At 60.1% G+C, this 17,529-nt stretch overlaps 1 protein-coding gene across 17 annotated transcripts; it reads left to right on the top strand.

Annotated features, from left to right (window-relative positions):
* Positions 1–5,924: 5,924 nt before the first annotated feature.
* ZNF335 (zinc finger protein 335) lies at positions 5,925–15,612 on the top strand. Of its 17 annotated transcripts, none has more exons than XM_085241655.1 (28): positions 5,925–6,066; positions 6,470–6,692; positions 6,942–7,215; positions 7,576–7,653; positions 7,896–8,216; positions 8,372–8,506; positions 8,589–8,747; positions 8,830–9,088; positions 9,195–9,372; positions 9,457–9,569; positions 9,767–9,785; positions 9,996–10,112; positions 10,196–10,272; positions 10,381–10,541; positions 10,635–10,864; positions 10,924–11,047; positions 11,139–11,233; positions 11,366–11,646; positions 11,759–11,894; positions 11,966–12,355; positions 12,439–12,581; positions 12,920–13,059; positions 13,512–13,615; positions 13,729–13,830; positions 14,017–14,100; positions 14,262–14,327; positions 14,409–14,490; positions 14,726–15,612. In XM_085241655.1, the coding sequence occupies exons 2-28, from the start codon at positions 6,492–6,494 to the stop codon at positions 14,929–14,931; spliced, it is 4,275 nt and encodes a 1,424-aa protein (XP_085097781.1). In that variant the 5' UTR covers positions 5,925–6,066; positions 6,470–6,491; the 3' UTR covers positions 14,932–15,612. The 17 variants fall into 17 exon arrangements, 14 of the variants coding, with proteins under 14 accessions (XP_085097781.1, XP_085097774.1, XP_085097772.1 ...); XR_014887754.1 differs by lacking the exon at positions 5,925–6,066 and adding an exon at positions 6,101–6,217 and having other exon boundaries at positions 14,249–14,327; positions 14,794–14,856; XR_014887753.1 differs by lacking the exon at positions 5,925–6,066 and adding an exon at positions 6,101–6,217 and having other exon boundaries at positions 14,249–14,327; positions 14,791–14,855.
* Positions 15,613–17,529: the final 1,917 nt, after the last annotated feature.

Below are 17,529 nucleotides of genomic sequence, written 5' to 3'. Positions count from 1 at the left end.
CTGATCTGCACAAACTGCTCTGGGCCTGGCCCGAGGTGCCGGAGACCTGCAGGACTGGATGGAGGGAGCAGAGCGGCCTTGGGGAGCATCACCCACACAAGGATACAGCCTCCAACACCTCCTACCCAGCACCTGCATCCTATGCTCACAACCAGCCCCGTGCAGCCAGGCTGTGGTGCTTGGTGTTATCAGGACGTGGTGCCCGGGCTGTGGGAGCCCACAGGCAGAGCTCTGGGCTCAAGGGGAACCACGTCCCCCTCCTGCAGAACGGCACGGAGAAACCGCCAGGTTGCCTCACTGCACCCACAGCCCCTGCAAGAGCAACACCCGGTGACACGGCAAGGAAGTTGCCACACAGGGCAGCCCCATCCTGGAGCCCGGCATGACACACGTGCGCAGCCCGCCGTGCCCCCGCAGCAGCCCCTCCCTGGCACTGGGAACAGCAGGGCTCAAAGCAGAGCTGAAGCACAAGGGGATGCTGCCATGGCGTGTGCCCGGAGGGGCTGGGTCCTGGCCCGGCCTTCCAGCACCGCGGGAGATCCCTGGGCCTTTCCCACATTATTCCCATCCCCAGTTCCCACAGCTCCCACAGCCCAGGCACACAGCCACGGCACCACCTGCACGGCACCGCCTGGGCACTGCAGCCCTTCCAAGGGCTGAGCCGTGGCACGGCACAGGGCACAGAACTGGAGGGGCTGAGAGCTGCAGCCTGACCCAGCTGGCTCCAGGATGCCCGACGGGCACACATGGTGACAGCCCTGAGCATCCTCACATTGTCAGCCAGGTATCCACAGCACAGGCGGCCCCGACTCTGGCCTCTCCCACTGACTCACAGCCCCACTACCCAGCTTCCTCACAGGGATTTTCTGGTGACTCTCTGGGGCTCTGTGAGGAGAAGGGGCAGGGAAACCCCCGTGTCTGGGTGCACCGGGAGCCTGAGGGTGGGGCAGGGGAACTCCACAGGCAGCCCCAGACTAAGTGGGGCAACTCAGGGAGCTGGAACAGGCAGCGTAGAGTACGTGTGAGCAGAAGGACGCTGGGGAGGGCTGGAGCTGGGACTGCCAGTGGGTGAGGAGGGAGTGGCAGAGAACGTGGCCTGGGCGAAGAGGGCTATGGGGATGCCAAGTGACCCCAGGAGCAGCTGGGAGACGTCACAGCCCATGCAATGCTGGCAGCACCCTCCACACCCAAAGCCCTGGTCAGGATGAACGACACGGAAAATCCCTAGCAGACGTCCCCTGTTCCTGCTGGCCGCCAAGCCACGAGGCTGTCTGTCACCACCACTTCCATCAAAAGGGGAAGGAAGAGGCAGCTGCAGCCCGTTCCCATGTCCTTACTCACAGATGTGCACCCCTTGCTGACAGGTGCTGCGTAAAGACCTCCCATGGGAAGGTGCCCTGGTGTCCAGGACAGGGCTGCTGTAAATTGGGCACAGGCTGGTGGGACACAGCTGCTCCTCACAGGCTGCAGGTCTGTAGCTAGGTGCTGGATGGAGCCAGGGATCCCAGGGCAGTGCCCAGACCCTGCCTAACTCTGTCCCAGGGGCATGGACCCAGGGCAATGCACTCACAGCCGTTGCTGTGGGATGCTCCAGGGTGGGAGACAGGACACCCGGCTGTGAGAGCACTGCAGTGCGCTGGGAACCCCACGGAGCTGGATATGGGGACAGGGGGTGGAAGAGAGAGGACCAGACCCACGCACGAGGCCGGCACCAGACACCCTCCTGACGTGCACAGACTGGGGAAGCAACACAGCAGAGCACCGTGACGGCAAGAGGAAGCAGTATGGGGGAGTCAGCGCCTTGTGCCGGTGACAAAGCACGCGGGAGCACCATGGTTATGGTGCGGCTGTGGTGTGCCAGGCATGGGGTGTTTGGCACAGAGCGGGACTGAGGGCATAGGAGCAGCTCTGTGTCAGCTGTTGGAAGCCCCATTACTCCTCATCCAGCAGCTCCAGACAGAAACAACATTCCTGCACACACTCCCATATCTCCTGCCTGACGCCAGCCCTGCGTAGGCTGCAGCACATCCTCCAGCTGGGTCCAGGACCCTCCTTTGCAGACTGTGCTGGGGTGGCACTATTCCCCCTATGGTATGTCTGTAACCCCACACATTAGCTTGGTGCTATGTGGCCCCTAACCAGGACCCCACATAGCTCCTCATCCCCTGCCCTCTTATCACCCCAAGATCTTCCCACCTCACCACAGACCTCTGGTGCATTCTTTGCCATTACCCGGGCAGGAGCAGGGGCAGGAGCCATGCCAGCTCTCAGCTCTCTGCCCGCAGGTGCTGCACAGGATGACACAGCCCGTATCAGCTGGCAGCTCACCACCCCCCTGGAGGCACCGAAACCAGCACCGCCTGTCACTGCTGGCTGCGCCCAGCCCACTCCCAGTTGCACAGGATGGATTCCCCAAACTGTCCCTCCAAGACCCTGAGGAGATGTGAGCAGTAAGGAGGCTGAGCTCAGCACAGCGACGCTCAGAGCTCCTGGGAACACGGGTGCCACCGCGGGGCTCTGCATGCTGGACATCCATCAGCACAGCGTGGGTGGCAGCGCTTTGTTCCCTGGCACTGATGGGCACAGCAGCTGCTTTCTAAAAAGGGAAGAGCTGCAATGGTGACAATGACACGCACCTGCCTGCTGTGTCCCGTGAGTTAAAGGAACAATGCGGCATGAGAAACCCGCTGGCTGGTGGCAATGAAACAGCTCCAGGAATAAGGAGCGGGGGTTTATGGAAGGTGAAATATGGGCAGAACTGGTGGTATTTAATTGTAAACTACAAGAAACAGAAGGAAAAGTGGTAGATGCAACATGCTCGGGTTTCAGCAAAACATTTGACAACTGTTCTAAACGGCTGCTGCCAAATTAACTCAGACCAGCTCCGCTGTCAGCGTCGGCATATGGACAAATGCAGGCAGCCCCCGGAGCAGCGAGCGGCCCGGCCCGTGCTGGGGAGCTGCTTTGAGACCTCAGAGCCTGCATGGCCACACAGTGCTGAGCGTGGAGTTGGGGCAGCGAGGCACCGCTGGGGCCCTGCAGCACGCACGCCTCCTGCCCACCTTGTTTATCTTACTTATATTTCAGTAATTTGCTGATTACCCCTTTTTAACTGACCAGCAGTGATGAATCAGCAGCAGAGGGGAGGGTGGGATCCGGCGGCCTTGGACCGTGGCTCCGAGGTCTCAGGTTCTGGGAAGGAAGCCACAGGAGCACTCCAGAAGAGAAAGAAAACAACCGGCAGCAGCAGCACGAGGAGGGGCAGAGAGGCACAGCACACTGCTGTCTGCATTTTGCAGCCCCCAGTGTGCCCCAGCCGGGGTGACAACGTGCCAAACCCTGCGGAGCGGCGGCTGCAGCACTGATGTAGACAAAGCTGAGTGGCAGCACCATGGGAACCTGTGGGGTGTGCGGGGCACCAAGAGGGCTCAGCCCCACCGAGTAAATCCTGGAGGGCTGAGCAGCCTCATCCCAAGGCTTTTGTTGGTTTCTCCGGGCCCTGGACCAAGGCTCGCTCAGCCACAGCCCCACTGGCCATGGGAAACACAGAGTCAGTGCAGAGCACGGCTGCTGTTTGCCTAGGAGTGCAGCACTGCGGTGCTCAGGAGCTGGCCCGGCCTGTGCCCCAGCTGTCCCCTGGACAGCCCCAGGTGCGTTCTGCTGCTGCTGGGAAAGAGCCGAGCGGTGAAGCAATTCAGTGTGAAGAAAAACCCATTTCCTGCAGCCAGGGCTGTTTTGCTCAACGTTTTACAAAATGTGCTGATGCAACCGCCCTCCCCAGGTGGGATATAAATACGAAGCTGGTTGATGTGGATTAATGCCCTACAGCTACACAAACACTGCTAGCAATGTTTTCTTTAGAAAGCAAAAAGGAACACAGGAGGAACAAACAGCAGTGACTACAAAATCACTGACTGTGGCCGTGCGGAGGCTCGGGTTGCAGGCGGCTGGGAAGGCTCTGCCCTGGGCACTCAGCACAAGCCACCACCTATTCTGGGACGCTGACCCAAAAGATTAGGTCACGGAGAAGCTATTGTGGTAGTGCAGCAGAGCCACAGGCCAGCGCAGACAGCGAGCTGCTGCTTGGGGACAGGGCACAGCACAACCCTGGGTCACAGTACGGCACTCCCAGCTTCATGCCCACAGCTCAGCTGGTGGAGCTCCTTCCAACACCTGCCCAGGATGGGAAGCACAGAGCTGGGACACCGACAGCCCATGACGGGTCAGACCATCTCCTGCTGATGTTGTATGGCTCTGTCTGCAGGCACAAGTGTGTGCTGTTGTCCCAGCCAGTTCCCAAAGGGCCTTTAACCCAGCACTCCCCAGCAGCACTTGGGCACGTGCTGCAGGCCACCTATGCTTTTGGATTCCCAAAGCTTCTTTTCTGCCCCGGAGCTGTCACTCATCAGGGCGATCCTCCATTAGTCCAAAAATGTGGGTGCGTGAAGGCAAAGAGACCCCTGCTGGTCCGACCCCAACCCGCCCCGCTTCCTCAACCGCGGTTCCTGCAGCCCGAGCCCTTCGGACAGAGCCCGGTGTGCGTCCCGCAGATGCAAAGAGCCGCTGCCGCGGGTCGGACGATGAACCACGAGGAGCGGCATCGACCACCGGAGCGCTCCACACCCTCCCGACTCCTCGGGCTGGCAGCCACTTCCTTCGCAGTAACTGCAGAGCTACGCAGCAGGGCTGCTTTAAAGGGAAATGGAATAAGCACTTCATTGTCTGCCAGCTCCCGGCGTGGCAGTGACCCCGGCACCGCGCACGCAGCAGTTTGGCACCAGGGCTCGGGAGCAGGCAGTGCGGCTGCAGCAGTAGCATTGGTGCAGCACTCCCTTATCTCAGCCCGGGGATGGATTTCAGCGATGTCGTCACACAGAGACAGATGAGGGCATAAACCTTTCAAGGATGTATTTAATTAGCTTGAAAAGGAGCTGGAATGCAAGCAGACGCAGCATGCCAATGGCACAGCAGCAGCTCCATCACTGCCTCTGCAGCACACAGGGCAGGGGCACCACATGGGACCTGCACTGCCCCGCAGAAGGTAACAGCTCCGGATGGGACAGAACCTACTGCCCATCACCCGGGGCTGGGAACATCGCAGATGGCACAGCACTGAGCTGGTGCGTGCCGTGCACCCAACCCAGCCATTGGGATTCTGGCAGGCTGACTCCTTGCAGGTACTGTGCCAGATGAGGCACTGCACTGTCTGTCCTTCTGCAGCTGGCAGACAGCATCACCTCCTGTCAACTGCCAAGGCCAAGAGCGGATGTGATCCCTGCTCACACCCGGGCTGGGCAGGGCTGTGTGCAGGGAGACACGGTGCTACTGGCTGTAGCTTTGGGGGCTCGGCAGGGAGCTGAGCTTTGCTCCCATGGCTCAGCGACTGCATCCCTGATGTGGGGACAGAGCCTGGAGGAGCAACTAACAGAAGGCCGCTTTGGTCACGGAAAAGAACACCGGAGATAGACGTTCAGAGCACAGTACTGCAACGTGAAAGAGCAGCTGTGGGCGAGGAGCTGCACGGCACGGCTCTGCCAGAGCTGCCGGCATGTCAGCTGGAGCAGGGGCCGGCCAGACCAGGCAGGGCCGGAGCGATGGCACGGCGCGGGCAGCCTTCGGGCAGCGCAGCCCCAGTCCCGGGGCACGGCTGGGACCAGCGGAGCTCGGACACAACGGGCGTGGGCCGCCCGTGGAGAAGCAGCCCAAAGCCCAGGGGTCAGGGAGAGCCGCGGCAGTGCGAGCACAGAAATGCCACGGGAGCGGCGGGGCGGCGCCGCGGCCCGGGAACGGCGGGAGGGCGGGGAGCGGTGCGGGGCCGAGACCCGGCGCTGCCACTTCCGCCCCGCGTCACGTGACGGGCACCACCCGGCGCGACGCCGACGCTCAGGGCCCGGGCGCCGCTTCGTGACGTCACGCGCGTCACGCATCGCGCCGCCCAGATCCCTCCGCGGAGAAAGTAGTCCCTCCGGGGCGCCGGACCCCCCCGCCCGGGGGCCGCGAGCGGCGCCGCGAGGCGCCGAGGGGCGGCGCGGCGGCGGCGGGAGCGAAGGGCGAGGCTCCTCGGCGGTGAGCGGGCGGCGGGGCGGGGTCGGGCGGCGGAAGTAGTTCCGGCGCGGGACCGCGGGCGGAACGCCCCGCGTCGCGGCGCGGGGCGGGGGGATGGCGGCCGCCGCGGTGCCGGGCTCGGGGGCGGCGCGGCGGCGGCGCGGCGAGACGGGTGAGAGATCGCGGGCGCCGCCGCGAGGGGCGGTGCGGGTACGGCCCGGCCCACGCCGCGTCCCGGCCCCGCCGCGCTCCCGGCGCCCCGCGGCCGCCCCGCGCTGTGCGCGCGCGCGGAGGCGGCGCGGGGAGGGGGGACCCCGCGGCAAAGATGGCGGCGGCGGCGGCGGGACCGGGGCGCGGCGGGGCGGGGGGCGCGCGGGGCGCGGCGTTCCGCGGGCGCGGGACTGACGGCGCGATCCTCGTGCAGGCCGGGCATAGGCGGGGCGGGCATGGAGGAGAGCGAGGTGCCGAGCAGCAGCGACGCGGCCCCGCAGGCGGCGCGGGAGGAACCGTCCGAGAGCGGCGTGGGCACCTCCGAGGCCGTGTCCGTATCCGCCGACAGCAGCGACGCTGCCGCGGGCGCCGCGCTCCCGTCCCGGGCGGACGACTCCGGAGTGGGGCAGAGCTCCGACCGCAGCGCCGTGTGTCTGGTACGGAAACGGGCGGCGGGGCCGGCTCTGCCCGCGGCCGTACGGGCGCTCCGGTGCCGCCGTTCGGGGGGGGTGGGAGCGGCCCCGCGGGTCGGGGTGTCAGTGACGGCCGAAGAAGCCGACCCGACCCCATCCCTGTAGCGGAACGAAGCGCCGTGCCGGTGGCGTTGGTGCGTGGCGGTTCCCCGAGAGCCCGGCCCGGAAGGCATCTCTGAGCTGAGCTCTTCTGCCTCTGCTGGTTTTGCTTAGGAAGAGGTGTCTGAGAGCAGCTCCAGCACAGATGTGGTTCCCCGGATTTACCTGCCCGATTCATCCTCCATCGCGCAGTCCACTTTGGTCTCCAGCGTCTCCACCGTGAGCCAATCCATCATGGTGTCGGAGTCCCCGCAGGTCCTGGTCCACTCCAGTGTCATCAGCGACGGAGCCACGGTTGTGTCAGACTCCACCGCATCCACCTCCTCGGACCTGGGTTCTGCCATAGACAAAATCATTGAGTCCACCATTGGGCCGGACATTATCCAGAGTGAGTGCGTGCTGTGCTGCTGCTGCTGGCGGTGGATCTGTGCCTGCGTGGGGTGGGTTGAGTGGTGGGGGAAGGGAGCTGCTAAAGACTTGGGAGGTAAGGGGAGATATGCGTCTGCGTATGCTTACACCTCGTCCTTGTTTGGCAAGGTTTCTCATCTCACTTTGCCTTAGCAGCTGGTGGTTTTCTGAGCTGCTTGCTGGGTAGTAGCTCAGCCTCACAGGGTCACAGCAACTCTGTGCAGACTCTAAGCTGAGCCAGAGCTCCTGCACCCTTTCCTACTCCTGTGGGAACTTGGGAGCACCACTTCAGCCCCTGCCCCTGCTGGGTAACCTGATTTCCTCTCCTTTCCCTCCCCAGGCTGCATAGCTGTGACCAGTGCTGAAGATGGGGGAGCAGAGACTACTCAGTACCTCATTCTACAAGGGCCCGATGATGGTAAGGGTGCACTCGGGGCATTTCAGTGGTGGCTTTCTCCATCTTTGAGCCTGTTCCCATTCTGGTAGTGAAAAATAAAACCTGTAGGGGATGGTTTGTGTGTAAGCATGAGCTGCAGGGAGAAAACTCCCAGGACACGGGGCAGCAGCGGATGCCAAGTTCAGCTCTGTGCTCAAGGTTTACATGCAGCCTGGGTGCAGGTGAAGATTTGCCCCTCTGCTAATCCAGTATTGTTGTTTCAGGTGCCCCCATTGTGTCCCAGATGTCCACTTCTGCTCTGGCCAATAGCTTGGCAATAGAAGCTATTGCTGATGGGCCGACCTCCACGTGCCTTGACCAGCCAGGCCCTTCGGAGCAGTCAGAAGTGCTGGAACTGCCTGCACAGCCAGACCAGGTTCGGGAGGCAGACGGTGGGGAGGAGATGGACCAGCCGGACTTGGAGACCCTGGAGGAGATGATGGAAGTGGTGGTGGTGCAGCAGTTCAAGTGCAAGATGTGTCAGTACAAGAGCGTCTCCAAGAAAACATTGATCAACCACATGAAAGAGCGACATTTCCAGCCAGGTGTGTGTGGTGCTGCCACTGCTGAGCACTGAGAAAAATACATCTTACTGCAGATGGGGTCGTTGTCGTCTCTGGGAAGTTACGAGGAATTTGAGTGTGAATACCTGTGCTTTGTACAGGTAAGTAAAGAGATGTTCTTCTGTGTTTTGTGTTAGCGGGTTCAGCTTTGACTTTTAAGAAAGGACGTCCACGAAAGGGGGGTTCTGCTCCAAAGTCTGCAGAAGAAGAGGTTGCAGAGGAAGAAGAAGATGATGATATTATGGATGCTGGTGCTATCGATGACCCTGAAGGTAAGCTTCATTCTCACGGCATCATACATAGCTTAGTCTTTCCCCTCATCTCTGTCTGATGTTTTGGGCCGCTTGCCTGCAGAGGACAGTGACTATAATCCAGCTGAGGATGAGCCCCGTGGACGACAGCCCAAGAACAACCGCACAGTCCCCACATCCAGCGAGGAGAGGCCACGGAGACGCCCAGGGAGGCCCCGCAAGTTTCCTCGCCTGGGGGACGCGCCCCTGGACGTGCCTGAAGGTGGGTCAGCACAGCGTGGTATGCAAGCTCCTGGGAGCTCACGGGGAGCGTGTGTGATGATGTGCTGCGTCCTATCAAGTAGGAGAGGAGGTGGAGCCCCTGGTGACGTCCCAGAGCACACCCAGCTGTGAGCTGCAGAATTCGGAAGCAGCCAGTTCCTCTGGCCTGGAGAACGGGACCGGCGAGAGCTTGGCAGAGCCCAGCATCAGCCAGTCTGACTCTGAGAATAAGGACCCTTCCTCCAACACTGGCCCTGAGGAAGCAGATGTCGTCCCCAGGAGGCGAGGCCGGCCCTCCCGCCGCTTCCTGGGCAAAAAATACCGCAAGTACATGGGGCGCAGGTGAGGGGTGTGTGCCGAGCCAGTGCTGGGCCCTCTGGCCTGTGCCCAGGGCCGGTCCAGCCTCTGTTCGTCACCACATCTCTGAGTCCTGGCTCTGTGTGTGTAGGTATTACTACAAGTCACCCAAGCCCTTGATGAGGCCGTACCTGTGTCGGATCTGCGGCTCGCGTTTCCTCACGCATGAAGATCTGCGTTTCCACGTCAACTCACACGAGGCCAATGACCCACAGCTCTTCAAGTGTCTCCAGTGCAGCTACCGCTCCCGACGCTGGTCCTCCCTCAAGGTGAGCACTGTCTGTCCTGTTCCCATCCCCACGGAGGGTGGCTGATAGCCCCAGCCTCATGGCACCCATTCCCTCTCCTTGCAGGAACACATGTTCAACCACGTAGGCAGCAAGCCCTACAAGTGCGAGGAGTGCAATTACACCAGTGTGTACAAGAAGGACGTCATCCGACACTCCACAGTGCACAGTCGGGACAGGTAAGTGGGGTGAGTTACTGAAGCCTGTCCTGCAGCCTGGCTGAACGTCATTAATATCACTTCTCCTGACCTGGAAGTGCAGCCGTGGCTGCTACTTCACCTGAACTCTTGTGCTTTCCAAAATGGATAGTTGTGATGTACAGGGGGGTTCAAACTTGGGATTTGGCTGACAAGGGATTTTTTTGTCTCTTTTTCAGGAAAAAAAGGGCTGATCCGGTGAGTTCGAGTTCCCTGTTGGCTTGTCTCTCAGCACTGTTATATGGGAAGAGGCATGTCTGTGTTTTCCACAAATTCCTTGTGCCTAATTGAAGTCAGTGTTTCTGGATCAGCTGAGGAAAGGCAGCCCAGGTCCTGTGTGGGGAGAGAGGCAAGGAAACTGGTGACCTCTCCTTGGCCTTTGAGCTCATCTTTCTGCTCTTCCTTCAGCCCCCAAAGCTGAACTCCTTCCCATGCCCCGTGTGCAATCGTATCTACCCCATGCAGAAGAGGCTTACTCAGCACATGAAGACACACAGCACAGAGAAGCCGCACATGTGTGACAAGGTGAGAGGCTGGGGCCTGGGGGAGAGCTGGCAGCAGCAGGGCTGTGCAGGAGACAAACGCCGCTTTGCTTTCTTCTGCTGCAGTGTGGGAAGTCCTTTAAGAAGCGTTACACATTCAAGATGCACCTGCTGACACATATCCAGGCCATTGCTAACCGCAGGTAGGAACCCGGCCGCAGCCTGCTGGGAGAACCAGTGTCCGGGCTGCCATTCAAAGGGAGGGCAGAAGGTCCCTGCTGTCTGTGTGACAGATGGCATTGTCCTGGCAGGTTCAAATGTGAGTTCTGTGACTACGTCTGCGAGGACAAAAAGGTCCTGCTGAACCACCAGCTGTCACATATGAGCGACAAGCCCTACAAGTGCAGCTTCTGCAAGTATTCCACCTTCCGGGAGGACTTCCTGGTCTCACACATGGCCGTCAAGCACACGGGTGAGAGAAGCTGCCGCTGCCCTTCGACACCGCTTTGCCTCCCAGCCGTCCTCTGGGCATCCCTTCTTGACTTCTGCCTCCCACGTCCCACAGGAGGGAAGCCCTTTGCCTGTGAGTTCTGTCACTTCACCACCAAGCACAAGAAGAACCTGCGCCTCCACGTGCACTGCCGCCATGCCGACTCCTTTGAGGAGTGGGCACAGAGGCACCCCGAGGAGCCGCCCTGCCGCCGCCGCCCCTTCTTCACCCTGCAGCAGATCGAGGAGCTGAAGCAGCAGCACCGCCAAGTGCAGGCATCGGCTGAGCCGGAGGCCAACCCGCCAGTGAGTGCCACCACCAGCGCCCCGGCTCCTCCCTGCTCCTCACCCCTGGCTCCCTGCAGCTCTCTGTCTTACAGGCCCCTCTCGGCCCTGTCACCTACCAGGCGGTGCAGGCAGTGCCCGGGTCGGAGCCTCCCATCCTTTCGCAGGATTCTCTGGAGGGGGCCACAATTATCTATGAACAAGGTGAGCTCCCGGAGAAGGGGAGGAGATGAGGAGGTGGTTGAGTGCTGTGCTTAACCCTTTTCTGTGCTTAACTCTTTTTCTGACCTGCCAGGTGTGGATGGATCGGCAGAACTGGCCACGCAGACCGCCCTGGATCTTTTGCTGAACATGAGTACTCAGCGAGAGCTTGCTGCAGGCTCCCTACAGGTGAGCAGGAGGTGGCTGTGCCTGCTGCAAGGAGAGACTTCCAGGGCCTCTGGAGAAGTGCCTGGCCCTGTTCCCTTTGGAGGGAGCATCTGCAGAGCCTTCCTCCCGCTGACCTCTTGCCCTCCACTCCAGGTGGCAGTAGTGAAACCAGATGATTCAGGAGAGGTGCCGGCCTCTTGTGAACCACAGGCACAGGAGGAAGGGGCGGAGTTGGATTCCTCTGAGCAGCAGCAGAAGTTGGTAACGCTGCACATGGCAGACCGTGGGGAGACGTTGGTGCGGGAGGCTTACGAGGAGGCAGCGCTGGGTGGCTCAGAGCTGCAGCAGATCACTATTCCCTTTGGTGGGACAACGGAGTACAGCATCATTACACCCATCAGCGAGGAGATTCAGGCTCCGGGCACGCTTTACAGGTCAGCTTTGTGGGAGTAACGGGAGTCAGAGGCACCTCTGCCCTCAAAGAGGAGACCTTGAGTGGGGAGGGGGATGCGATAGTTCCGCTCTGACCGTGTCTTCTGCCGGCAGTGAGGAGGAGGGCTCTGCAGAGACTTCACATGCAGTCGTGGTGAGCGAAGCTGTGATGACAGAGGTTCTGAAGGACCATAACAATCACTACATCATGTCATCCAGCGTCCCAGCGAATCAGTTCCAACACATGGAGGTGAGGAGGCTGGGCTTTCTCTCTTTTCCAGGCAGCAGGGTGAGCAGGTGTGACCGATGTTTCTCTCTTAGCCCCTCAATGGAGATGCTGCCTTCCCTTTGCCGACAGAGGGCCAGGAGGCACAGCCAACTGGTGTCAAGTGGCCTCTGGTGCAGTGTGTTACCCAGCAGCTCCAGAAGGACTCAAATTTGTCCCCCACCTCTGAAGGGCAAGAAGTCACATCCCCCAAGGTCAAATGGCCTGCACTCCAAGGCATAGCCAAGAAGCTCTCGTGCAAGGTTTCTGCAGCCAAGAAGCTCTCATGCAAGATTTCCACAGCCAAAAAATTTTCCTGCAAGATTTGCACAGCCATGTTTACAGGGAGAGCAGAAATGGAGAGTCACAAGAGAGCCCACATTGGGCCCAGCACCTTCAAGTGTCCTGACTGTCCATTCACTGCAGCCCTCTGGCCGGAGGTTCGGGTAGGTGCCCTGGAACAGCCCTGGAAGTAAATGATTTGTAGAAACGGGGCTTCCTGACCCTGTCCTTGTCCTTCTGCTCCCAGAGCCACATGGTCCAGCATGCCAGCCTTCGGCCACACAAGTGCACCCACTGCAGCTTTGCCTCCAAGAACAAGAAGGACCTGCGCAGACACATGCTAACACACACCAATGAGAAGCCCTTTGCCTGCCAGATTTGTGGGCAAAGGTGAGTTCTGATGGGCCGTTGCTGCTTCTAGAGATCCATTGCAGCTCCAGGTTTGAGAGGATGTGGGATATTAGCAAAGAGCTGGCTGCCCTGACTCCAAGAGCAGTCTGTTAGAGAGACTGTGCTCTTCTGAGAACAGTTCCTGCTGCTGGTAGACCCAGCTTAGTCTTCAAAGAAGTTGTATGGGTGGGGGGAGTTGGTATTTGTGAGCCAATGGGAAAGCTTAGGAGCTGGGGCAGACCATATCCTAGAGTGATGTGTTTGTGATACCTGCGGGTAAGCTCTGCAAATACATGAAGGTCATGTGCAGCTCCACCTCACTCTTGTTCCTCCTGAAGGTTCAACCGCAATGGACACCTCAAGTTCCACATGCAGCGTTTGCACAGCTCAAAGGGGAAGAAGCCAGAGGCACCTGCAGCTGCTGCCCAGCAGACCATCATACTGAACAGTGATGAGGACACACTGGCCACCCTGCAGAGTAAGGTTTCTCCCTGCTCTGATAAAGTTCCCCTGCACTTTTCCAAGGGCTGGAAATGGTCTGGGCTGGGAACTTCCTGCTGGAGGTTAGGGTTGCCAGTGAAGCAGGACCCGGTGGGTGCAGAAACCACGGCGGTGTCCGTGTGCCATTGGCGGCTGCAGGGGCTCGGTGCTGGGAGCAGTCCTGCACAGGCACTGGTTGCAGTGGTTCTGTGTCAGACAGGGGACCCTAATAGATGGGGTGCGTTCAGACAGCAGCTGTGCTGTAAACGACTTGTGGCTGGGATGGGAAGTGGAGTTCACCTTCTGATGTAGAGCTCTGGGTTTTACCCATGGTGATCTCTAGGTTCCTTCGAGTTGAGAGAGAGCTAGGTTTAACTTCTGACCTTTGGTGAGCAGAGCTGAGGGCCTGTCCAGGCCTGCAGTGCCCCACCAGCTTTCTCCCCCTTCCAGCGGCTCTGCAGTCCGGGCAGGCAGTGCTGGCCCCTGAGCGGCTGCAGCAGGCACTGGGACAGGAGCACATCATTGTTGCTCAGGAACAGAGCATCACGAGCCAGGTGAGTCACGCTGGTTGGCCTCATCGTGCTGCCCCGTGTGGCTGCTCCCCGTGCTCTGTGCTGGCTCTGTCCTGCCGGAGGGCTCGCGGTCAGATCTGCCCACTCTAAAACAGCACCCGGCTCTCGCTGGCTTGCAGGAGGAGGCAGCGTACATCCAGGAGATCACGACTGCCGATGGACAGACAGTACAGCACTTAGTGACATCCGACAACCAGGTGAGGGCGCATTGCACGCGTCCCAGGAATGCGAGGAACTGAAAGATTGAAGCAGGGACAGCAGGGAGACCTGGGGAGAAGTGGGGTGGAAAAGCGCCCCGAAGCCAGACAAGGAGCTGCCCTCTTGCAGTGCAGGGAGCGGGTGGTGGTGAACAGTTTTTTGGATCTGAATCCCTGTGTTTGCAGGTTCAATACATCATTGCCCAGGATGGCGTACAGCACTTGCTTCCCCACGAGTACGTTGTTGTCCCAGAAGGACATCACATCCAGGTAAGCTTCAGGCTGGCTCTTCCAGTGGGTGAGGTCAGTGTGGGTGCTGTGTGTTGGGGTCACCTCCTCATCCCTGTGGCTTGCTCTGTTTGAGTCACAACTTTGGGAGGCAGGGAAGCTTACTGGCCCTAACACAGCCTTACTGCAGCTCTTGTCTTCAGGTTCAGGATGGTCAGATCACTCACATTCAGTATGAACAAGGTAGCCAGTTTCTCCAGGAGCCACAGGTAAGGAGGCAGGGACTTACTGCAGCAACCAGGAGGAACCCTGTGCAGTCTTGGATTCTCCTTATTCTCTCCTCCCTGTAGATCCAGTACATGCCTGTCTCACCTGAGCAGCAGCTTGTCACCCAGGCTCAGCTGGAAGCAGCTGCACACTCAGCAGTCTCAGGTATGTCAGGGCCACACTCTGGCATTCTATCTTCCTGCTGCTTGCAGGATGCCAGTCTTGGGTGAGAGTTGCTGATACCCATTAGCAGCTGCTGCTATGGTGCCTCAGTCCAGCTCTGCCTGCAGAGGCTGCTCGCTCACTGCAGCTGGTAGGGCTGCCCTGCTGCAGTCCTCAGCAGAAGGGCTGGGCTGGCTGCCCACCTGACAGCCCATGTCCCTGTAATTCTGGGAAGCAGCTGACGGTCTGTGGGAGGAGATCTTCGCTGAGCCCCACATCGTCACTGATGCCTCTTCTCTGCAGCAGTGGCTGATGCTGCCATGGCTCAGGCACAGAGCGTGTTCACCACGGAGGCAACGGCTGAGCAGATCCAGCAGTTGCAGCAGGGAATCCACTACAATGTCATCACGCTGGCAGATTAGCACTGGTGACAGGCCTGGCTGATGCTCAGGGACATCCGTGCTGAGCAGGACAGCGGCAGCCAGCAGGAGCCTCTACAGCCAGCAGTTGCCTTATTGCTTTGGGGCTAAGAGGGACGTGCCTGAGTGCATGCCAGCAAGGGTGTGCTGCCACTCTGCTGTGCACAGCAAGGGTCCTTCAAATCCTGCCTGGCACAGGAGGCTGTCTTGAGCAGAGACTGCACCACAGCCCAAGGGCCGGGACACTGAGCAGTGGCAGCACTCACGTGGCCCATCTCTGCCTGTTGCACTTGATGATGGTCTGAAATCCCTTTTCCCTGAATCATGTCTGTGCAGGCCAAACTCAGCATCTGCTTGGGTGCAGGGATCCCGGGGGAGCTGTAGGGCCAAGCACAGCCACGTGGTACAGCGTGAGATGCTGAGGTCGTTCAGCCTCAGCCCCCACTCCTCGCTCCCGTGGGGCCGGGCTGAGGGCAGCCTCCCTCCCTTGGCTCCTCCGGCCTGCGGGCGGGCGGCAGTAGGGCTTTGGACTGGAGGAACCTGACAGAGGATGAGGCCATGCAGGTGGTGGAAGGAGTTCTATTTTTTCTTTGGAAGAGGGATGGACGCTGTGGCAAAGTTGGTTTGTAAGTTGTTATGGGAGGGGTTCGATTCTGATGTTCTCAAGCTTTGAATATGCTTACGAATAAAAAAAGATTGAAAAGTGGGTGTGTGCTGCCTGGAGGCCGGGATCCGCCTGCCTGGTGCTGCACAGCACCTGGGCTCTGTGCTATGGCTTCCTTCCATTGCGGTCACCTTGACTTCTGTGCAGCTGGAAGCAGGGTGGGCTGGAGGCATGAAATTAATCAAGTGGTAAACAGCCTAAATCCCATGTAACTCTGTCCCAAACTACACACACTGCCCCTCCCTGAGCGGATTGTCTGGAAGTATTTACATGTGATTATAACAGCTAATCTCGGAGTTTTAGTTCTGTGCTTTTGCATTAAACTGATTAGAGGGGAAGAAGGCCTGGAACCACCCAAGCACCGAGAGCATCCCAGGGCTGGGATGGCTGTGCTGCTGGCCTCTATGCACAGCTCTGGAGGAATGAGAACAACACATGGGCTTGAACCTTGGCAAGGGCTCTGGGCAGTGCTCAAGGTCTGTTGCTGCTCCATTATCCCTGGGCAGCCCGTCTGCATGCACGTGCCCCCTGCCCAGCCGGGATGAGGGCCATTGGTGGCCACCAGCCTCAGCATCTGCTGGCTGTTCTGCACTGCTCTGTACCCGTCTGGCTGTACCAGGCTCCTGCTCCAGCTGTGTCCCTCCCTGTCCAGCTGTGCCACACCGGGTTAACAGGCGCTTTCCTAGATTACGGCCCCATTATCTAATAAAGCAGATCTGCTCCACAGCCGCTGCACTGATTGGGGCTGGCAGAGTCCTGCGGGGACAAGGTTATGGGGCTGCAAGTCGGTCCTGTCTGCCCCAGCTGTCTACTCCCATCCAGCCCTGTCCTCCCCAGCTGTGCTGCCCCACTATCCCCTCCTGGCATGCAGAAGTCCTGGCAGCCTCGTGATTTCTGGTGTATGGGGCAGATGGAGGTGGGGATGGGATGGGGTGGGTGGCAGCGGGACGTTGGGCTGCTGCTCATGGGGGCTGTGGAGCCACAGGGCTCAGGTGGGCGTCTCAGCTGGAGGCTGCCACTGCCTGCAGGGAGCCCAGGGATGCCGTGGGTGAGCCCAGGGATGCTGCAGGGCTCATTAGCTCCGGTGACCTTCCCCTTCCCGTCCCTGGCCAGCACTAAGCGGGTTTGTTACATATTTAATATCCTGAGAGCGTTATTAGTCGGTATTTAACGACAGATACAACCTGGGGGATAATCCTGCTCTGGGCGGGTGGTGTGCAGGCAGGAGATGGATGGGGGGCACAGGGACCACATTACTGCCTGGCCCCCACCTCTGGGCCTCAGGTCTACACCGCACAAAGGGTCCCGGGGCCCCTCCTCCCCCGTGGCCTCTGCAGACGAGGATCCAGCTGTGGCCTCCTGGACATGGCCAGGACAGGGTGGCTTCAGCTGCTTCCTAACACGGGTGGCTGGGATAGCACAGGTGGCTGAGAACTGCCCCACACTGTGCGGGGGACTCCAGGGCTGAGAATGGGTCTGACAGGGCCCATAGAGTTCTGCGTGCTACATCCCTGTGCGCAGTGTTCCTGTGTGTGTCACATCCCATCACCACTCACGGGGGGGCACTCAGCCCCCCAGTGCCCCCACTCCATGCGCAGGTGAGGAGTGCGGGTCCTGGCACACCGCTGCTCCCATCCCAGTGGTTCTGCTCCCATCCCAGCAGGGCTACTCCCCCTCTGGCAGTGCCCATCAGAGGGGCACCACTGTCCCAGATCAGCACTGTGGCTTTAAGGGACACTGCCAGGGCACTAATACGCCAATCAGCCGCCCGCCACCATGGACCCCACCCCGATATAAAGCCCCGGAGCATCTCCCAGCTGCACTCCAGCAGCATGGCAACGCCTCAGAGTAAGGGGAGCCCCAGCCAGGAGCTGAGGAGCTGCGGGGGACCATGGGGAGCACTACAGGGCTCCTCGCCCACCCTGTTGGCCTGCCCCGTGCTGCCCGGGTACCACCTGC

Source organism: Meleagris gallopavo, chromosome 22, assembly GCF_905368555.1.
Source record: "Meleagris gallopavo chromosome 22, MGAL_WU_HG_1.1, whole genome shotgun sequence".
Lineage (NCBI taxonomy): Eukaryota > Metazoa > Chordata > Aves > Galliformes > Phasianidae > Meleagris > Meleagris gallopavo.
The sequence above is the reverse complement of the archived record's forward strand: the minus strand, read 5'-3'. Positions and strand labels throughout refer to the sequence as shown.